Below are 16663 nucleotides of genomic sequence, written 5' to 3' on the forward strand. Positions count from 1 at the left end.
GTCTTCCCTGTGACCCCACACACACCATGTGTACCAATCATAATACCCCCTCAATTCCCTTCTCCCTCTCTCCTCACCCACCTTCCCTCACCCCTCCTCTTCAGTAACCTTTAGTCCCTTCTTGGGTTCTGTGAGTCTGCTGCTGTTTTGTTCCTTCACTTTTGCTTCGTTGTCACACTCCACAAATGAGGGAAATCATTTGGTGCTTGTCTTTCTCCACCTGGCTTATTCACTGAGCATAATACCCTCTACCTCCATCCATGTAGTTGCAAATGGTAGGATTTGTTTTCTTCTTACAGCTGAAAAATATTCCAGTGTGTATATGTGCCTCATCTTCTATATCCATTCATCTACTGATGGACAGTTAGGTTGCTTCATGTCTTGGTTATTGTAAACAGTGCTGTGATAAACATAGGGGTGCATCTGTCTTTTTGAATCTCAGATCTTGTTCTCTTTGGGTAAACTCCTAGGAGTGGAATTCCTGGGTCAAATGGTATTTCTATTTTTAGTTTTTTAAGGAACCTCCATATTGCTTTCCACAATGACTGAACTAGTTTACATTCCCACCAACAGTGTAGGAGGGTTCCCCTTTCTCTGTATTCTCGCCACTATTTGTTGTTCCTTGTTTTTTGGTTGTTGGCCATCCTAACTGGTGTGAGGTGATATCTCATTGTGGTTTTAATTTGCATTTCTCTGACAATCAGCGATGTGGAGCATTGTAGGCCACCTGAATTTCTTTTCTGGAGCAGTGTCTGTTCGTGTCTTCCGCCCATTTTTTAATCAAGTTATTTGCTTTTTGGGTGTTGAGGCATGTCGGGTATGTCATTTACAAATATATTCTCCCCCACTAGCTTCCTACTTGTTGACACTCTTCCTCCTCCTGGATCTCAATTTTTACTATCTAAGCTCAAGTCTACTTCTGTGACCATTCATTAGTCTGTATCTGCAGGCCCTGACACTGCTGGCCATATCATTTTTCCTGAAATTAGTTCCGCCTGTGGCTTTTATATTCCTATGGGATCTTACATCTCCTCCACCCCAGACTATTCTTCCCTTGATGGTTCTTCCTCTTTCTAGACAATGGACCTGTGTCCAACTCAGACATTTGTGTTATTCCTGCTCAGGCTTCAACATTACATCTGGATATAGAACTTTGAGACTATTCATTTTTGGCTTTGATCTTTCTCCCAGGTCCAAGTTTGCATCCCCCACCACCTAAGGGATATTTTAGTTGCTCATCACACAATTTCTTCAAAGAAAACATGTTTGCAACCGCATGTAATATCTTTTCCTTCCCTCTCCAAACAGTTTCCTTAGTGTTTTTCTACAATCGATTGACTGTTCTCTAGGGCACTCCTGATGAAACCCTTTTGCCTCTTCCTCCTTCTAACAACCAGTATAAGCCTCAGTGACTAGTGCCAAATTCCTCTACCACATATCTTACAGCCGTCCTTTCCTTGTATTTCTAATTTAGCAAATCAAAAACACTGCCAAAATACTTAATAGTTTTAACACAAAAATCAGTACTCTCCCTTCTCTTTCCTTTAGAATGCCACCAGCTTAAATTTTTTGTATATATACATTTTTGGTTTTAGTATGAACTTTTAAAAAATCTTAGTTTGATCAGGCCTTTCTCCAATCAAAAGTCTTCCAGAGTTTGATATCACCTATAAGACAACATATCATTTCTTAGCCTTACATTCGACTCCCTCGGCAGTTTGGTTTTGACCTTCTGGTCTCATTTCACACCATCTCCCATAAAAATACTGTATAAATAAAAGCCCCTGATCATGTCTCACCAAACTAAGGCAATAAAGAGAATATATGCTCAGGAATGGGACCTTTCTCTGTTTTTCTGTCTGGTCCTCAAACCAAATGTTCAAAGCCTTTATTTATAACCCAAGTTTTATCCTATGATATTCCCAGGGACACAGGAAGTCCTGACATCTCTTCTCCTCCTTTTTTTTTTTTTTCTGAGAGGGCATCTCTCATATTTATTGATCATATGGTTGTTAACAACATAAAATTCTGTATAGAGGACTCAATGCACAATCATTAATCAACCCCAAGCCTAATTCTCAACAGTCTCCAATCTTCTGAAGCATAACGAACAAGTTCTTACATGGTGAACAAGTTCTTACATAGTGAATAAGTTCTTACATGGTGAACAGTGCAAGGGCAGTCATATCACAGAAACTTTCGGTTTTGATCACGCATCATGAACTATAAACAATCAAGTCAGATATGATTATTCATTTGATTTTTATACTTGATTTATATGTGAATCCCACATTTCTCCCTTATTATTATTATTTATTTTTTTAATAAAATGCTGAAGTGGTAGGTAGATGCAAGATAAAGGTAGAAAACATAATTTAGTGCTGTAAGAGGGCAAATGTAGATGATCAGGTCTGTGCCTATAGACTAAGTATTAATCCAGGCTAGACAAGGCAACAAAACATCCACGGATGCAGAAGATTTCTCTCAAAACAGGGGGGGTGAGGTTCTAAGCCTCACCTCTGTGGATCCCCAATTTCTCACCTGTTGGCCCCCCTGCGACTGTGCCTGTCTTAGGTTGTTCCTCCCTTGAGGAATCTTACCCGTCTCTGGCTAACCAGTCATCTTCCGGGGCCATACAGGGAAATGTAAAGTTGGTAAGTGAGAGAGAAGCAATATTCTTTGAAAAGGTTAGCTTTTTACTTCTTTGCGGATTTATGCCCTGTGGCTTCTATGCCCAGCATTTGTCTTGCGGTATCTTTACCACTTGGAAGAATTATGATACTTGGTAATTTCTATATGAGGCATGAATTCTACTTAAGGGTTGTAATTAGGAAGGAAGAAGAAAAGCTATAGAAGTAGCAGATGGAAGAAAACATGGGAAGATTGATTATTTCTTTGACACATCTTCTTGTAGAGCAACATAAGCATGTATAGTCTTTAAACTACTAATTAAATTGCGGACACACATTAACATAATAGGAATACAGCTACATAACCAAAGCAGACCTACTCTCCTCCTCCTTAACAGACACTGCAGTGTAAATAATTCCAGGGTTGTTTCCTTGGTGTCAACTCTCTTTACCTCTACTAAGACTTAATTGCAAAGAAAAACAAAAGCCTACTACTGCTCCTTTATTGTACCTTCTATTTCTAATCTCAAACTCCCAGCACTTTCTTGTTTTGTGTATCCCCAACAGGTATAGTAGACATGAAATTCTACAGGTTGCCTGTAAATTATATAGAAGTAAGGCCAAGTATAAGGAAAATGATCAGTTGGGAGAGTTTTGTCCTTCTCAGCTACATAGCCAGACTAACTGATTAGAAAAACATCTGAGAAAGAAGACAGTTTACACTTTCATACAGTCTTACGCACCCTCGTCCCATAAAAGGTGAACACGGACAGGGATGTTTGTCCTTCTTACCATGCATTATTTTCATTACTCAAGAAACTTCACTGAAGGGTAAAGTCTGTAGGAATTTTGACTTTACAAGACATGCTACAGAATTCTGAGTGCTATTCTAATCAGCATCTCAATCTACAACTTAATGGTGTTTAAAAAATAGACCTTCTTTCCCCCAGTTCATGCAGAGTTAGTGATAATCATATGTTCTTAATTTGAGTTGCAGAATTTAGTTCTAAGCAAGACAACAATTTTGTAGTGTGCCCGTGAGATAAGATTCATCCAGAAATACTTAGAAATCAAATAACTGAAACAATAGAGGTTGCATCATGCACATTTACAGAAAGAAAAATACATGAAAAAGTCACCAGGGAGTACTAAAGATACCCTCAAATAATGAGGCTTAAAAGCCTAAGAAAATTTAAGGAGTAACAACAGAAGACCAATAGATGTTCAGAGACAAAGATAATTAGGCATTTTAAGTGGCTGTGTGGTATAACAGAAAGAGAATGTGATGTGGAGTCAGAAAGCCTTGGTTCAAATGTGGGCTCTGCCACTCACAAGCCACAGGCCCTGGGGCACTTCATCTCTAAGACGGTGAGACTTGGAGGGCTGAGACCAGCATGAGGCCAGTGAGGCACAGGTCTCAGGGGAACTTTGAAGAGGAGGCAAAGAAACTCACTAATCAAGATAAGTAATATTTGAATGCAGCTCTCAAAATTGAAATTAATGCCAAAAATAGCCATTTAGAACAAAATAAAATTTTTTATCATGACAGGATCCAATTCTGCACTTACTTGCACGACTTACACAGCTTGCCTCATCTTAATCCTGGCCCTGTCAGATCCTGCATGAATTTAAATCTTTAAAATATTGCATGAAATGTTATTTATTTTAATTGTGTTGTTTTTTTGGCACTCCCTTTAATTTTGTGCCTGGGGTGAGTGCCTCATGTGCCTCACCCTAGTCCCAGGGCTGCTCCTGATCTGACATTTCTCATTTGTGCAAACAGTAACATTGGAAACCAAAAAACACCATTTTCATGGGGTTGCTGTGAAGATCAAATGAGATACTTGCATATGTTAAGGTAAGGACTTTTTTTTTAGTATTATTATTATTTTAGGAAGAGTTGGAATAATCAATGAGGCTGAAAGATGGCATAACACAACTCCCAGAAAGCAGCTCTGGCCAGTTGTCCTACTTCTCTCTCCTATTCCGTGCCAGCTCTCTCTGGGCCCTTTAGTCTCCTACATGGTTCCGAAATGCCTTCAAGAACAGCCTGCTCTGTCCTGGGCCCCAAGCTGCACAGACAAGTGTTACCGAGTACAATGGATAAGGATGGGACCCAGCAGAGGACATACACAAGGCATCTTCCTGGCACATTAATTCTATCCATCTTTTTGAGAGGAACACACATGGAATAGAAAACCTAAAATAAACAGAAAAGCTAAGATTCAAAAAGAAACTTCAGTGACATTTCACATTTGTAGCAGGCCAAACTGGGCTATGCCTCAGACTTACTGGGAATGAGTTCCTCTCGTTTTTAGGGCTTACTCCAGGGAAAGATAGGGAAAGACTGAAGTCCTGGTCTTGGGGCATCCATCCCAGCCCTGGTTAGCTTGTCCATATGTTCATTTGACAAACATCCAGCCCACTGATTATGTGCCAGACACTGGAAATCTGGAGACAAAGTATAGCCCCTGTCTTCAAGAAGCTATCTATCTGGGCTATCAGAGTATCAGAAGAACTGTACATATGGTAGATGGAGGCTTTCATTCATTCAAAACATTCTCATTGGGTGACACTTGTTAGGCACTGTTCTAGGCACTGGGCAGAGAGCAGTGAATAAAACACAAACATTTCTCTGTACTGTAGAGCTCATATTTGAGAGGGATTCTTGGGTTAGTCCAAGACTAGTCTAGGAAAGCTCAGACTTCCTATCTCATTCCAGCGCATCAGCATGGTAGACCTAAAAAACCTAGTAGGAAATCAAACATGAAGCTACAAGTTTTCAATTTCTTCATAAGACGATCTGTTCCATGATCCAGTAGGGATAAATAGGCCCTCCAATATCTGAGAGAGAGGGCTCCTAGAATCATGATAGGGCCAAATGGACATCTCTGTACAGATCCTTGGGAAACTGCAACTAAGGTAATCATTTATTTTGGGCTACTCTGAATTTTCAAATACAAGTCTACGCTTCTTGAAGACCAATATCATCTCATCACTTATGTCTCTCTCTGCCCTCTTAGCCTGGGCACTTAATCAATACTTGATTTAATGCAGGATATGAACTGAATAATATTTTCTAAATAAGTTGTGTCAGCTGTAGATATCCTTCCCCTAGCCACCACATAATGAAGTCTGTGCCCGTGGATCAGAAGTAGGGTAGTTGCACATATGGAAGAAATGGTTAAGGCTGATGATCATATACATACAGTTCTAGTTCAAGAGCACAATGAAAATGTACTCATCCTCAACCTTTTCACAGAGGCAATAAAATGGTCAAAACACTGCCACAGTCATAAGATTATTAGTTGTCTTTATATAATGTCTAATACTTTTCAAAGCTCTTTCAAAATCACAATTTCATTTGATTCTTACATCAAAGCTATGAAGTAAATAGGGTGAGCAATACCATTTCAGGGATGAGAAAACAGATACCAAACAGGTCTCACCTACAGTCACATAGCTAACCAGTGAGTTTAGGAGAACAGCTGGACTCCCATCGTAATGCTCATTCCGTAACACCAGACTATGGAGATAGAAGCATTGGTTTCCCAAGTTTCAAAATGCCTGGCACACAGTAAGCTCGGACTGTCTTATTTATCTCTGTTACCCCAGCATCTAGAACAACACTTAAATGAATGAATGAACAATGAATGGATGAATGGTAATGAATGGAGGCATGAAGTAGTGGCAACGCTGAAAGAAGGCTTGACTCACACTGTAGCTTTACAGGCAGCAGCTTTCATAAAATGACATGAAACTGATTTCACAAATGCTTTTCAAAGGCTTCTAAATTGCTCTTTTTACTTCCTTACCTGATTAGCTTTAAACCAAAGGAGATGTTTTTCCCTGACCTATTTTCAAAGCTAATCTTTAAATCCCTAGGTTACAAAATCCTAAGGATGAAATATTTGTTCTGTGAAATAGTATAATGGTTCAGGCAAGAAAAACTTTAAGAGTGTAAGTATACTGATTAAATTCCCAGGATTCAAGATACTGAAAGTTATATTAAAATGCCTTAAGTGAGATGAGTCTCTATTGAAGATAGTTGAGCTGCCAGTATTTCAAAAGTTACTCAAATCATAAACCCAATTACATGAGAAGAGTAACAGCAGAGCGCAGAAGCCAAACTGAAAAAGTAAAAATCAGATGCTTCCTTTAACAATAAAGGCTTTATGATACTGGATCGTGATTGAATTTGAATACTTAAGTGCAGTTTTCTGATTGAAAACAAGAAGTTTAGCATTTCCAATCTTCTGAACTTCACCACTTTTCCGTTCCCGCCATAAATGAATGAAGCTGGGGTTCAGCTTGCATAAACTTGCTCTGCACAACATCCAGCACAATAGTCATTGTCAATAAATGTTAAACAACACATTTGGATAATTCCACAGGTAATTCTACAAATTTGGATAATTCCATGTCCTGCAAGTAAGGACATGATTCTGTGATGACTACTGAGTACGTTGATTGACTCACCAAACAGTGATTTTTCTCCCCTTCTTCACTGAAGTGTACACATCAGGCTTTCTCTGCTAGAGCTATCCAACTCTTTTCTCTGCAGGCTTCACTCAACACATTGTGCCTCTTTGTATACATGGAATAAGATCATTTCTCTACAGAGAACAGAGCCATGTTTGTCTTAAAATCTGTGCTATAGGATACTGGGGATTTAAAGAATTAACCCACGATAAAATTGGAAGAAAAATAAAAATAAAAATAAGAATAGGAAGGGACTCCCCTAGATCTAAATCCTCATTTTAGAGCAAACTCAAGCCCAGAGAGGAAGAATGAATGATCCCTGGTTCAACATCCAACTGGGGGAGTCAGCAAGACTACAATCCAGATGGGTGGGGGTGCACAAAAGTGCAGTCACATGTGTATATAAAATATATATTTAGCCCCAATAAATCAAAGTAACCTGTCCCGAACTGCAATCATCCTTTTGCTACATACAGTGCTATTTCGGTGGAGTACTGCCACTCAGATGACTTCATCTCTAATTTTCTCCTTTTGGTTCTATTTTAAAGAACACATTTTCACATTGAACTATAACACCAGTAACTTAGCCTAAGGAATCAGACTCTCCCGATAATCAGACATTATCAGACACTACCTCCACTACCTCCACCACAGTCTGACTCATCACAGAGCTATCTCCTCCCATATTCCTTGATTTGAAAGCTAAACCCAAGAGTAGTGTAGTTAGGATGCATTCCAGCTCTGGCTTTGATGCTCCTTTGGGCCCATAGAAAAGTCAAAGAATCTTCCTAAAACATTTTTTTTCTTTGTAATGATGTTAAATTACTCACAAAATGTTTATTAAAAACAAAACAAAAGTCTAAAAACCAGCACATGCCAATGGTGCTGCTTATTTAAGCAACTGGCGTTCCTCTATGCTTTTGAGGCGTTTCTTCCGGGGCTGTACAAAGTCATCATCTGTATCATCACTAAATTTATTATCTTCTGATTCATTCCTGAATTCTAGTTTAGGAAACCTTTTTTCTGGTAAAGGTTCTTGAGGAGTTCTTCAAAATAGTTTTCAAGTTTTATGCCAGCGTTGGCTACTTCTGAATCAGGCTCATTGAATTCAGCACAATTTTGAAAGATCAATCTAAAGTCAGCTACAAAATCTTCAGGGTTTGTGTACATAGAAAAATCTTCTTGTAGTCTTTTCTTGATGGTTGACAAGTCCATTGGATTTTTAATTATTTTGTAATAATCAGGCAGTTAGAGGAACTGGATCTTGAAAAGCCAGGCTCATTTCATGGCAGTAAAGAAATAAAAGTAGGCGCTCACACTTCCTTATATCTATTGGTGTTAATTTAACAAGGACTTCTGGTTTCTTTTTTTCTGAGTTGTGACTGGGAGCATCACAATCATATTCAACTTCTGGTTTAGATAAGTCTCGGCAGAAAGTGCAGATTCATTCTCCACTTGGTGGGTGCATGACAAGAAAGATGGAATACTTTGGGACACTTATCACAGCACAGGAGCTCCCCTCCATTCTGACAAACTGCACAACAGTCCTCATTGGGGTCGTCTTCTTTCTTTGTCTCTCCAACATGAAGCGGTGACTTCTGGGAGGCATCCAGCCACTCAGACTTTGCATATGAGGAATTTTCCTGGTGACGTCCAGGTTGATCTCCTGTGCTATCAGGAGCATCTGATCTTAGCACAGACTCCTCAGAAGCAGAGCTCTGACTGCTATTTAATAGCAGGGAGGTAAGTATGCTTCTTGGATAATTGGTATTTTGAGGCCTAGATTCTTCATCTGATTCTTGTTTCACTACAACAACAGGAAAATCATAATTTTCAGGTGGTCCACTGTTTTCTTGTTTTATTTGGATTGGCTCCAACATGACCACTGGGACTTTGTGTGTAGAATCGGCTCCCGTTGGTTTGCTGGAAGAGCCAGAGCTTCCTCTGCTCCCCACACTGGAGGCACTAGGTGAACGTATTGGTGGGTGTACACTAGTCATAGTAACAGGTCCTGCAAGGCCTGGAGATGGTACTGATGAATTTGGTGACTGGACGGTTCTGTTTGAGGGTGGTCTTGGCTGGCCATGATCTATACTAGGATCTTTCTTCACAATATTGTCCAGCATAATAGTACTTGAACAGTCAATATCTGGAAGAGAAGGAAGATTGTAAGAACCTCCCACTGGTGAGCTCAAATCAATCATAGGTGAACCAAAACCTTTGCCATCGTGTCCTACTGCACTAGTAATAGTGGGACTGGAAGGAGTAGAGGATATGCTGCTGGCAGTTGACGGGGCAGCCTGCCCACTGCTGATCTGCCACTGTTTTATGGCTTGTTGAGCCAAGAAAGCCATCTGCAGAGGGTTGGGCTTTATTGCTTGTCGTGGCACATTCTGGTTTGGTGGATATCTCAGCTGTTGAGGATGAGGAGGAAGAACTGGTCCATTAGGTTTGGGGCTGTGATTTTGAAAATTTATCAGATGTGGAGGGGTTTGCTGATGAGAGATGGAAGGTTGCTGGATGGGCCCCTGCACTCTAGGGTTTGGTAAACCCACAGGTGCTGGCCTCCGTTGCACCTGTTGCCTCTGAGCCATTACCTGTTGCTGCATATGCTGGAGTCGTAACTGAGCTAGGCTGATCTGTGTTGGAAACTTGGATAACTGCTTTGAAGATAAACCACCTGGTGGCTGTGAATTCTGTTCCACGACAGGGTTCTGCTTAGGCATTTGTAGCTGACTCTCTTTATCTTCGATTACTAAAGAACCTAAATTGATAATATTTTGAGCCCAGAAACTAGGATCACAGTGAAACTGGATGGTATTGTTGGTCACTGGGGAAGCATCACACCTTGCTCAAAGGAGGTGCCGTAGTCGGTATGTAATCAGTCGCTTGCTGTACAGTAATGCTGTACTACTGCCGCTGGAAACGGCCTATTTGGAAAAATGCATTACATGTTCCAGCTGTTTAGAGAGCCCAGCCACTTCCTGTTGCTGTTGCATGAGTTTCATGCGATGGTCCTTTGCAAGGCTCTCAAGCTGATGCAACAGAGCTTTTCCTTTTTTATTTATTTCTACCATCAATGTAAATATAGCAACTTTAATATCCTGTTTCACCTGCTTTGATTTTGATTTACTTCAATTATCCTGTTTTGCATCTGATTTCCTGTGAATTTTATGTATTTTGTTTTTTCCATCAGTTTTGTGATTAGGGTATGATCACTTTCTGATTCTGAAAAGCTTCTTCTATAAATTGGTATCTATGCTCTTTATGTTCTAATAACTGGCAGTCTCCACATGTCAGTTTGTCACATGTTTCACAGTAAAGCTTCAGCTGCTCCTTATGAAAAGGGCAGAACACTGGTCGCTGACTAGTCATACCAACTGCCTCTGGAGATACTTCCTCTTTCTGTCTCACGGTGTGATCTTTTGTGAACTTCACCCTTTGGTGAGCTCGGATGCATGTCTTGCAGAGCCATTCAACACACTCGACACAAAACCCATTAGTTTCTGCATTGTCCTCACAGCTTGTACACACCTGATTAGACTTTTCAACTGTACTGCTGGGAACCTCAGTAGTGTCTTTCACAAAAAAATTATCTATGATGTGTCTCTCTGCACAGTCTTGGCTGCAAACTGGACATCGAATGACTCCAACTTGGGTGGCGAACGGCGAGGAGCCGCTGACCAGCGAGCCGGTGGCGGGGACGGGCGGCGGGGTCTCGGCCGAGCCCAGCATGGGCGCCGGCAGCAGGAGGTAGCGCCGGGGCGCGGGCAGGCAACGCTGGCAGAAGGAGTGCAGACAGGGCAGCAGCTTGGGCGCTCGGCTCTGGATGTTCTGGTGGCACACGGCGCAAGGGTCCAACAGGTTGAGCCGGGCCGCCTCGCCTCCGCGCTCCGAGTCCGGGCCCTGCCGACTCTCGGCCTCGTTCTCCCCGCTCGGCGCTGTCGGGGGCCGCCGTCGCCGCCTTCTCCACAGCCACCTCCATTGTCCTGTCCCGGTCCCCGCGTGCCGCCGCCTGCCGCCGCCCCCGCCCCCGACGACCTCCTCCTCCTCCTCCTCCCAGGCAGCTCGGGTGACCCGAGGGAGGAGGGGGGAGGCAGCGCCGGGCCGAGGAAGCCTTCTCAGGCCCCGGCGATCCGCCTCCCGGGTGGCGCGGCCGGAAGAACGGTGTCTGTCAGCGGCGACCGGCTGCGCCTCGTGAGCTTCGCCAACCGCCGTGGCGCTCGTCAAATCCACACAGCCCGAATCCACTAACCTCCCAGCCTTCCTCTGGGGGTACCCGGCCGGCTCAGGCCCCGCCCCCACCCTCCCTCTCCCAACAACTAAAACATTTTTAAAAGAAATACTGATTGAGCAACTTGCAGAGCAAATATTCTGTATCTGCTGCTGAACTAGACACTTTACATATGGTATGACAATTCATTTTCTAAAAGTGACAGGTACTCTGGGAAGTTTATGATCTTACCAGATCCTATTAACAACCAGAAGGATGGTATAATTATTTTTCCTATTTCACAAAGAAGGAAACCAAGGCTTAATTAGTTCTTACATTATCTTTCCTATTTTACAGTATAGGATCCTGAGGTTAAAGAAGCCTTACCGAACATATACACAATGGAATACTATTCAGCCATAAGAAACAAATCCTACCATTTGCAACAACATGGATGGAGCTAGAGGGTATTATGCTCAGTGAAATAAGCCAGGCGGAGAAAGACAAGTACCAAATGATTTCCCTCATTTGTGGAGTAAAACAACGAAGCAAAACTGAAGGAAGGAAATAGAAGCAGACTCACAGACTCCAAGAAGGGGCTAGTGGTTACCAAAGGGGAGGAGTGAGGGAGGGCAGGTGGGGAGGGAGGGAGAATGGGATTGAGAGGTACCATGATTAGTGCAGATGGTGTGTTTGGGGTCACCAGGAGAACAGTGTAGCACAGAGAAGGCAGGTAGTGACTCTGTGGCATCTTACTACACTGACGGATGGGGCCTGTAATGGGGTATGGGGGTGGGACTAGATAATAAGGGTGAATGCAGTAACCACATTGTTTTTCCTGTGAAACCTTCACAAGATTGTATATCAATGATACCTTAATTAATCAATCAATCAATCAATTAATTAAAGAAGCCTTACGGAGGATCTGCTTAACACAACCAGCTGACTGGCTAGGAGTGGCAGGGCCAGGATTTAAACCAATATCTAGATAACTCCAAAGTCTGCCACAGTGGACACCGTGAGGTGCCTTACAGATGGTTCCTCAAGAATGGAACAGCTGGGAGTGCTGCAGGCACAAAGTCTGCTGCTCTCAGCACCTCTGGGGTCTGCTTTAGTTAAAGAAAGCTGCCTTGTCCAAGATCATGTTCCTTCCTGGGGTGCCTGGAATCCAATGGCTGGTCAATGAGGTATAAATGGCCCTCATGTCATTATATAAAGCAAAACAAGTAATTCCCCAATTTTACACAGAATGCCCTATCTCCTTACCTTAAACAAAACTTTGTTCTTCCTGGAGGCCCTGCTTCCTTCTGTCTGGAGGTTACCTGTTTTTCCCACTTTCTAGGCCAACAGGGCCAGGAAAAAAGAGAGATGAGTGGGGTGAGTGGCGGTATTCCCTTGGATAAAATCATATAATCATGCTGATAGTCACTAGCACAAAACTAGTTTTCAACACCAACTGGGCTTTCAGGCTCACCTATTCTTCCTTTTGTCTATTACAAGCCAGCCCTTATTTCCATTTCTCAGATTTTTCTAAAACTCACCACTCTCTTCAATACAGCTGTTAGTCCCTGCTTTGCTTTCTTCTTTCAGTGCACAAATTTATCTCTTTTTTCACAGAAAAGAATGTCCATCAACTATGATCTTCAACTTCCTGCCCTAATACTATAAAATTATGTACATCTACACCTACCCTTGTTGCATTCCTCCAGTCTCAAAGGACTGCCCTTGACCCTACGCCCTGCTCTCTCTAACTGGCAGCTACTGCATGAATCTTACCTTCTTATTCTTCTCTCTTCAACCTCTTTCATTTTACTGGCTGCTCTGGTTAGTAAAGCATTTACTTATTTTCTATCCCCCAAAACCAACAGCACCGCCACCACCACCAAACCGTCTCATCCTTGTGTTCTTCTCCAGCTATTCTCCACTTCCTTGGCCGTATCAACTCTGTCTACTTTCTTACTTTTCATTCATTTACTTATTGATACCTGGCTTTGCCCGGCCTGCCTAAAGTCATCGCTGACTTCTCATCTAGCCCTATCTTACTTAACTGGTTGTTTGCATCTGATACCAAAGATTAGCCCCTACTTGAAACTACTATTTTGTTTGTGGGACAACATCTTGGTTCTCCTGGAACTTCTTGGATCATTCTTCTCCATTTCTTTTATGGGCTCACTCTTCTTTGAGCACCTTTTAAATAGCAGGGTACTCCCAGGGTTCATCCTCAGTCCTCTTATCTTTATTACTGAGCATTCTTGTCCTAGGAAGCTTACCCATTAGTAATTTCAACTATTCTCTTTGTGACAATGACTGCCAAATCTTTATTTGCAGCTTAAATCTCCCATAAGTTTGACTTGCATACCCTTCCTTATATTCTCCTTAGTTCGTTTCTACTGGTATTGGTGTCTACCTACCTAACTTAGAAACCTAACAGTCTTCCTTCACTTTGCCCTTTCTCCCCACAATCAGTAACTAAGTATTGCCCTTTTTAACTTCTAAATGCTTTTTAACCCCCTAAATATTTCTTGAACCTATTTTCTCTAGCCCCTCCCCATCATCACAGTGCTAATTTAGGCCCTTATTGTCCTTGCCTGAACTACTGCAATGGCCACCTAACTGGTCTTCCTGGTTCAAGCTTTAATATCTTCAAGTCCACTTTCCCACAGTCAACTGAAGGGTCTGTCTAAAACTCATATACGATTGGATTGCTCCATCCAATGCTACCTATAATAACAAAAACACCAAATGACCTGTATGCAACATACCTTTACTTGGCATGATTCAAACTTTGCCAGTCTCTCTGGCTACATCAATCACTACTCCCTATCTCCAGCTTTATGCTCAGCAACACCTAAGGACTCATAATTTCTCATGCACATCATGCTACTTCCTGACTTTACTTCAGGTCACACTGCTGTCCCTTCTGCCCAGAACATCCCCATTCTTTCTCCCCCTACCTGGCTAACCCTCTCTCATTCAAGACTCAGTTCACTTGTCATATTGAGGATGTCTTCCTTGATGCCAAAAGGATTAGGTGTCTCGCCTGTGTTCCTGTGATACCAGTACATATCGCTGCCATCATAATTCTACATTGCTTCAAAATGGTTTGTTTATGTGTCTATCTCCTTGTTTTGGCAACAAAACTTGGTAGCTTAAAACAAGAGTCACTTATTTTGCTCAGGAACCATCAATTTGGGCAGGGTTCAGTGAGAATGGCTAGTCTCTGCTCCATGCGGTATCAGCCAGGGCAGCTCTCCCAGAGCTGGAGGATCTGCTTCCAAGATGGCTCATCCCAAGGGCTAACAAGCGGGTGCTGGCTATTAGTTACTTTCCACCTGGGCCTTTCCACAGGGCAATTTAGGCTTCTTCACAGCATGGTGGCTGGGTTTCAAGAGTGAGTGATCCAAGAAACAGGAAATGGATCCTGTTAGTTTCTTAAATTGGGTACAATTTCTGAATAGAAAATGAATAGATCTCTGCCACACTCTATTGTCAGACAGGCACAAAGCCCAGGTTCAAGGGGAGAGGGCATAGCCCCATCTTTTGATGGGGGGAGTGTCAAAGAATTTAGGGGGGCATGTTTTAAAACTACCACACTCCTTTACTGGACTATGGGCTCTTTTAGGACTCACAGACATGGCATGTGTCTGCTGAATGAATGGATTCATTCCTGGACCAATTTGCCTACATGAAACTTCACAGTCTTAATCAGTCAATTGCACCACGGAGGTTCATTCTAAACAACTCAGCCACATCAATTAGTAAGAGGATTAAGGCTCAAAGGAAATTAGGCTTAAAGTCTCATAGCATTTTAGAAATGGGAGGGATTTATGAGCTAATCAAATTTTTTAGTCCATTTTACAAACAACAACAAAACAAAGCAAAAAAAAAACTGAGGTACATAGAAAAAAGAAACTATATGGGTCAGCTATATAAAATAGCAATGATTTAGATTTTGCTGAATATGGAAAACACATGCTATTCACTTGCTCAGTTTCTTCTAGCAAGTCAGAGCTAATTAAACTTAAGAATCTGATTGAGGAGAGCTGTTAATTTTCTCTTTTAAAGGAAGACACTATTTACTTTTGCAAATTCGGTCCCATTACAGCTATTATTGTAATTCAATTATTTGATGACACCCTATATGTCTTGGTTAAAATGTTTTGTGGCACCGACATGCATCTAGCCATTAAATAGAATATGAAGAAATGCATAAGACCTTAGTTATTAGACATCTTTAAACATGTCCGATTGAAACACATGTGAGCAATAGAAGTATCCGTGTTTGAATTATTAAATATGACTATTAAAGTCAAAAGAAATGAAATAATTTGACACCAGTAAGGATCAGGATACAAGCCTAATTCTAAAAGGTGAAATTTTGACTAAAAATAAATAAATAAATAAATTAGTTAACTGGATTCAGAGAGATATCTAGGTATAGCTTTAGAAGTGCACATTTAGACAGACCTAAAAATATTTAATCTCTTCTAAGGCTTTCTGAGGAGCCTCTAAAACACTAGGTAATCTTACGTAAGTTATGACTGTGACTACCAAAAAAAGAAAAAAAATCACTGGGAATTGCCAATTAACTGAACAAGCAGTAGCATTTTACCAAGAAAGTAAAATCATTTTTTCCAAAGAAACGAACCTTTTTCTCGGAATTCTTCCGTGTGGCAGAACATTCAGGAAATTGCATTTCCTAAATGTAATTATCTTATAAATTAGACTGCTTACATGACTTCATTTCAAGCAATCTGGTTCTAAGAAGGACACAATTCTAATTTAGCAATTCCATAATAAAGATAAGTTATATAGGATGTTGGCTTTACAAGACAAACTATGAGGTATATTAATATCATTATCTGCACTCCCTACCCACTGTTTATGCAGGTACTACTTTTCACCCAGTATAACATCTGAGAAGCTGCAAAGTCCCCTGGACCTTATCAGTGACAAAGGGAAAGTAAAAAACAAAAACAAAAAAAACCCCATTCCCCAAAACCCCTCATGTAACCTATCTGAGACACCCGAAACACCCATCCACAAAGACAGCATCTTTTTTGTTTTAAAAGACTGTTAGACTGCATCTTCTATGTTAAACTATTAAAACAATGGCAGATTTGTAGAAGAAAATTTTGCTTAAAACTTTGATCAACTTAGGCACTGAGTATTCGTGCTTTTGGAATTTTTTGCCTTCTAACCTAATTGGCATGGGAAAGGGAACTCAGCATGGGCCGTGCTTTGCTTTTAGTCACAAAGGGCGAAAAACCAGCCTTGCAAATGTATGTTGATGAAACGAGTGACATTCAAAGTCCACTCACTTGTTTTGGAGTAAACA

General features: G+C 41.4%; 2 protein-coding genes across 2 annotated transcripts in view; both read right to left on the minus strand.

The window, feature by feature from the left end:
* The window catches only part of LOC140849252 (serine/threonine-protein kinase TAO1-like), a 209260-nt gene that overhangs the window by 125872 nt on the left and 66725 nt on the right, over window positions 1-16663 (minus strand).
* Window positions 1656-11097, minus strand: LOC140849259 (transcription intermediary factor 1-alpha-like). Its single transcript, XM_073236249.1, is given in 8 exon segments — window positions 1656-8141; window positions 8144-8358; window positions 8360-8572; window positions 8574-9607; window positions 9710-10233; window positions 10236-10325; window positions 10328-11061; window positions 11063-11097. Coding segments are annotated over 8 exon segments (2985 nt in total). The 3' UTR covers window positions 1656-8001.

Source organism: Manis javanica, chromosome 4 (genome assembly GCF_040802235.1).
Source record: "Manis javanica isolate MJ-LG chromosome 4, MJ_LKY, whole genome shotgun sequence".
Lineage (NCBI taxonomy): Eukaryota > Metazoa > Chordata > Mammalia > Pholidota > Manidae > Manis > Manis javanica.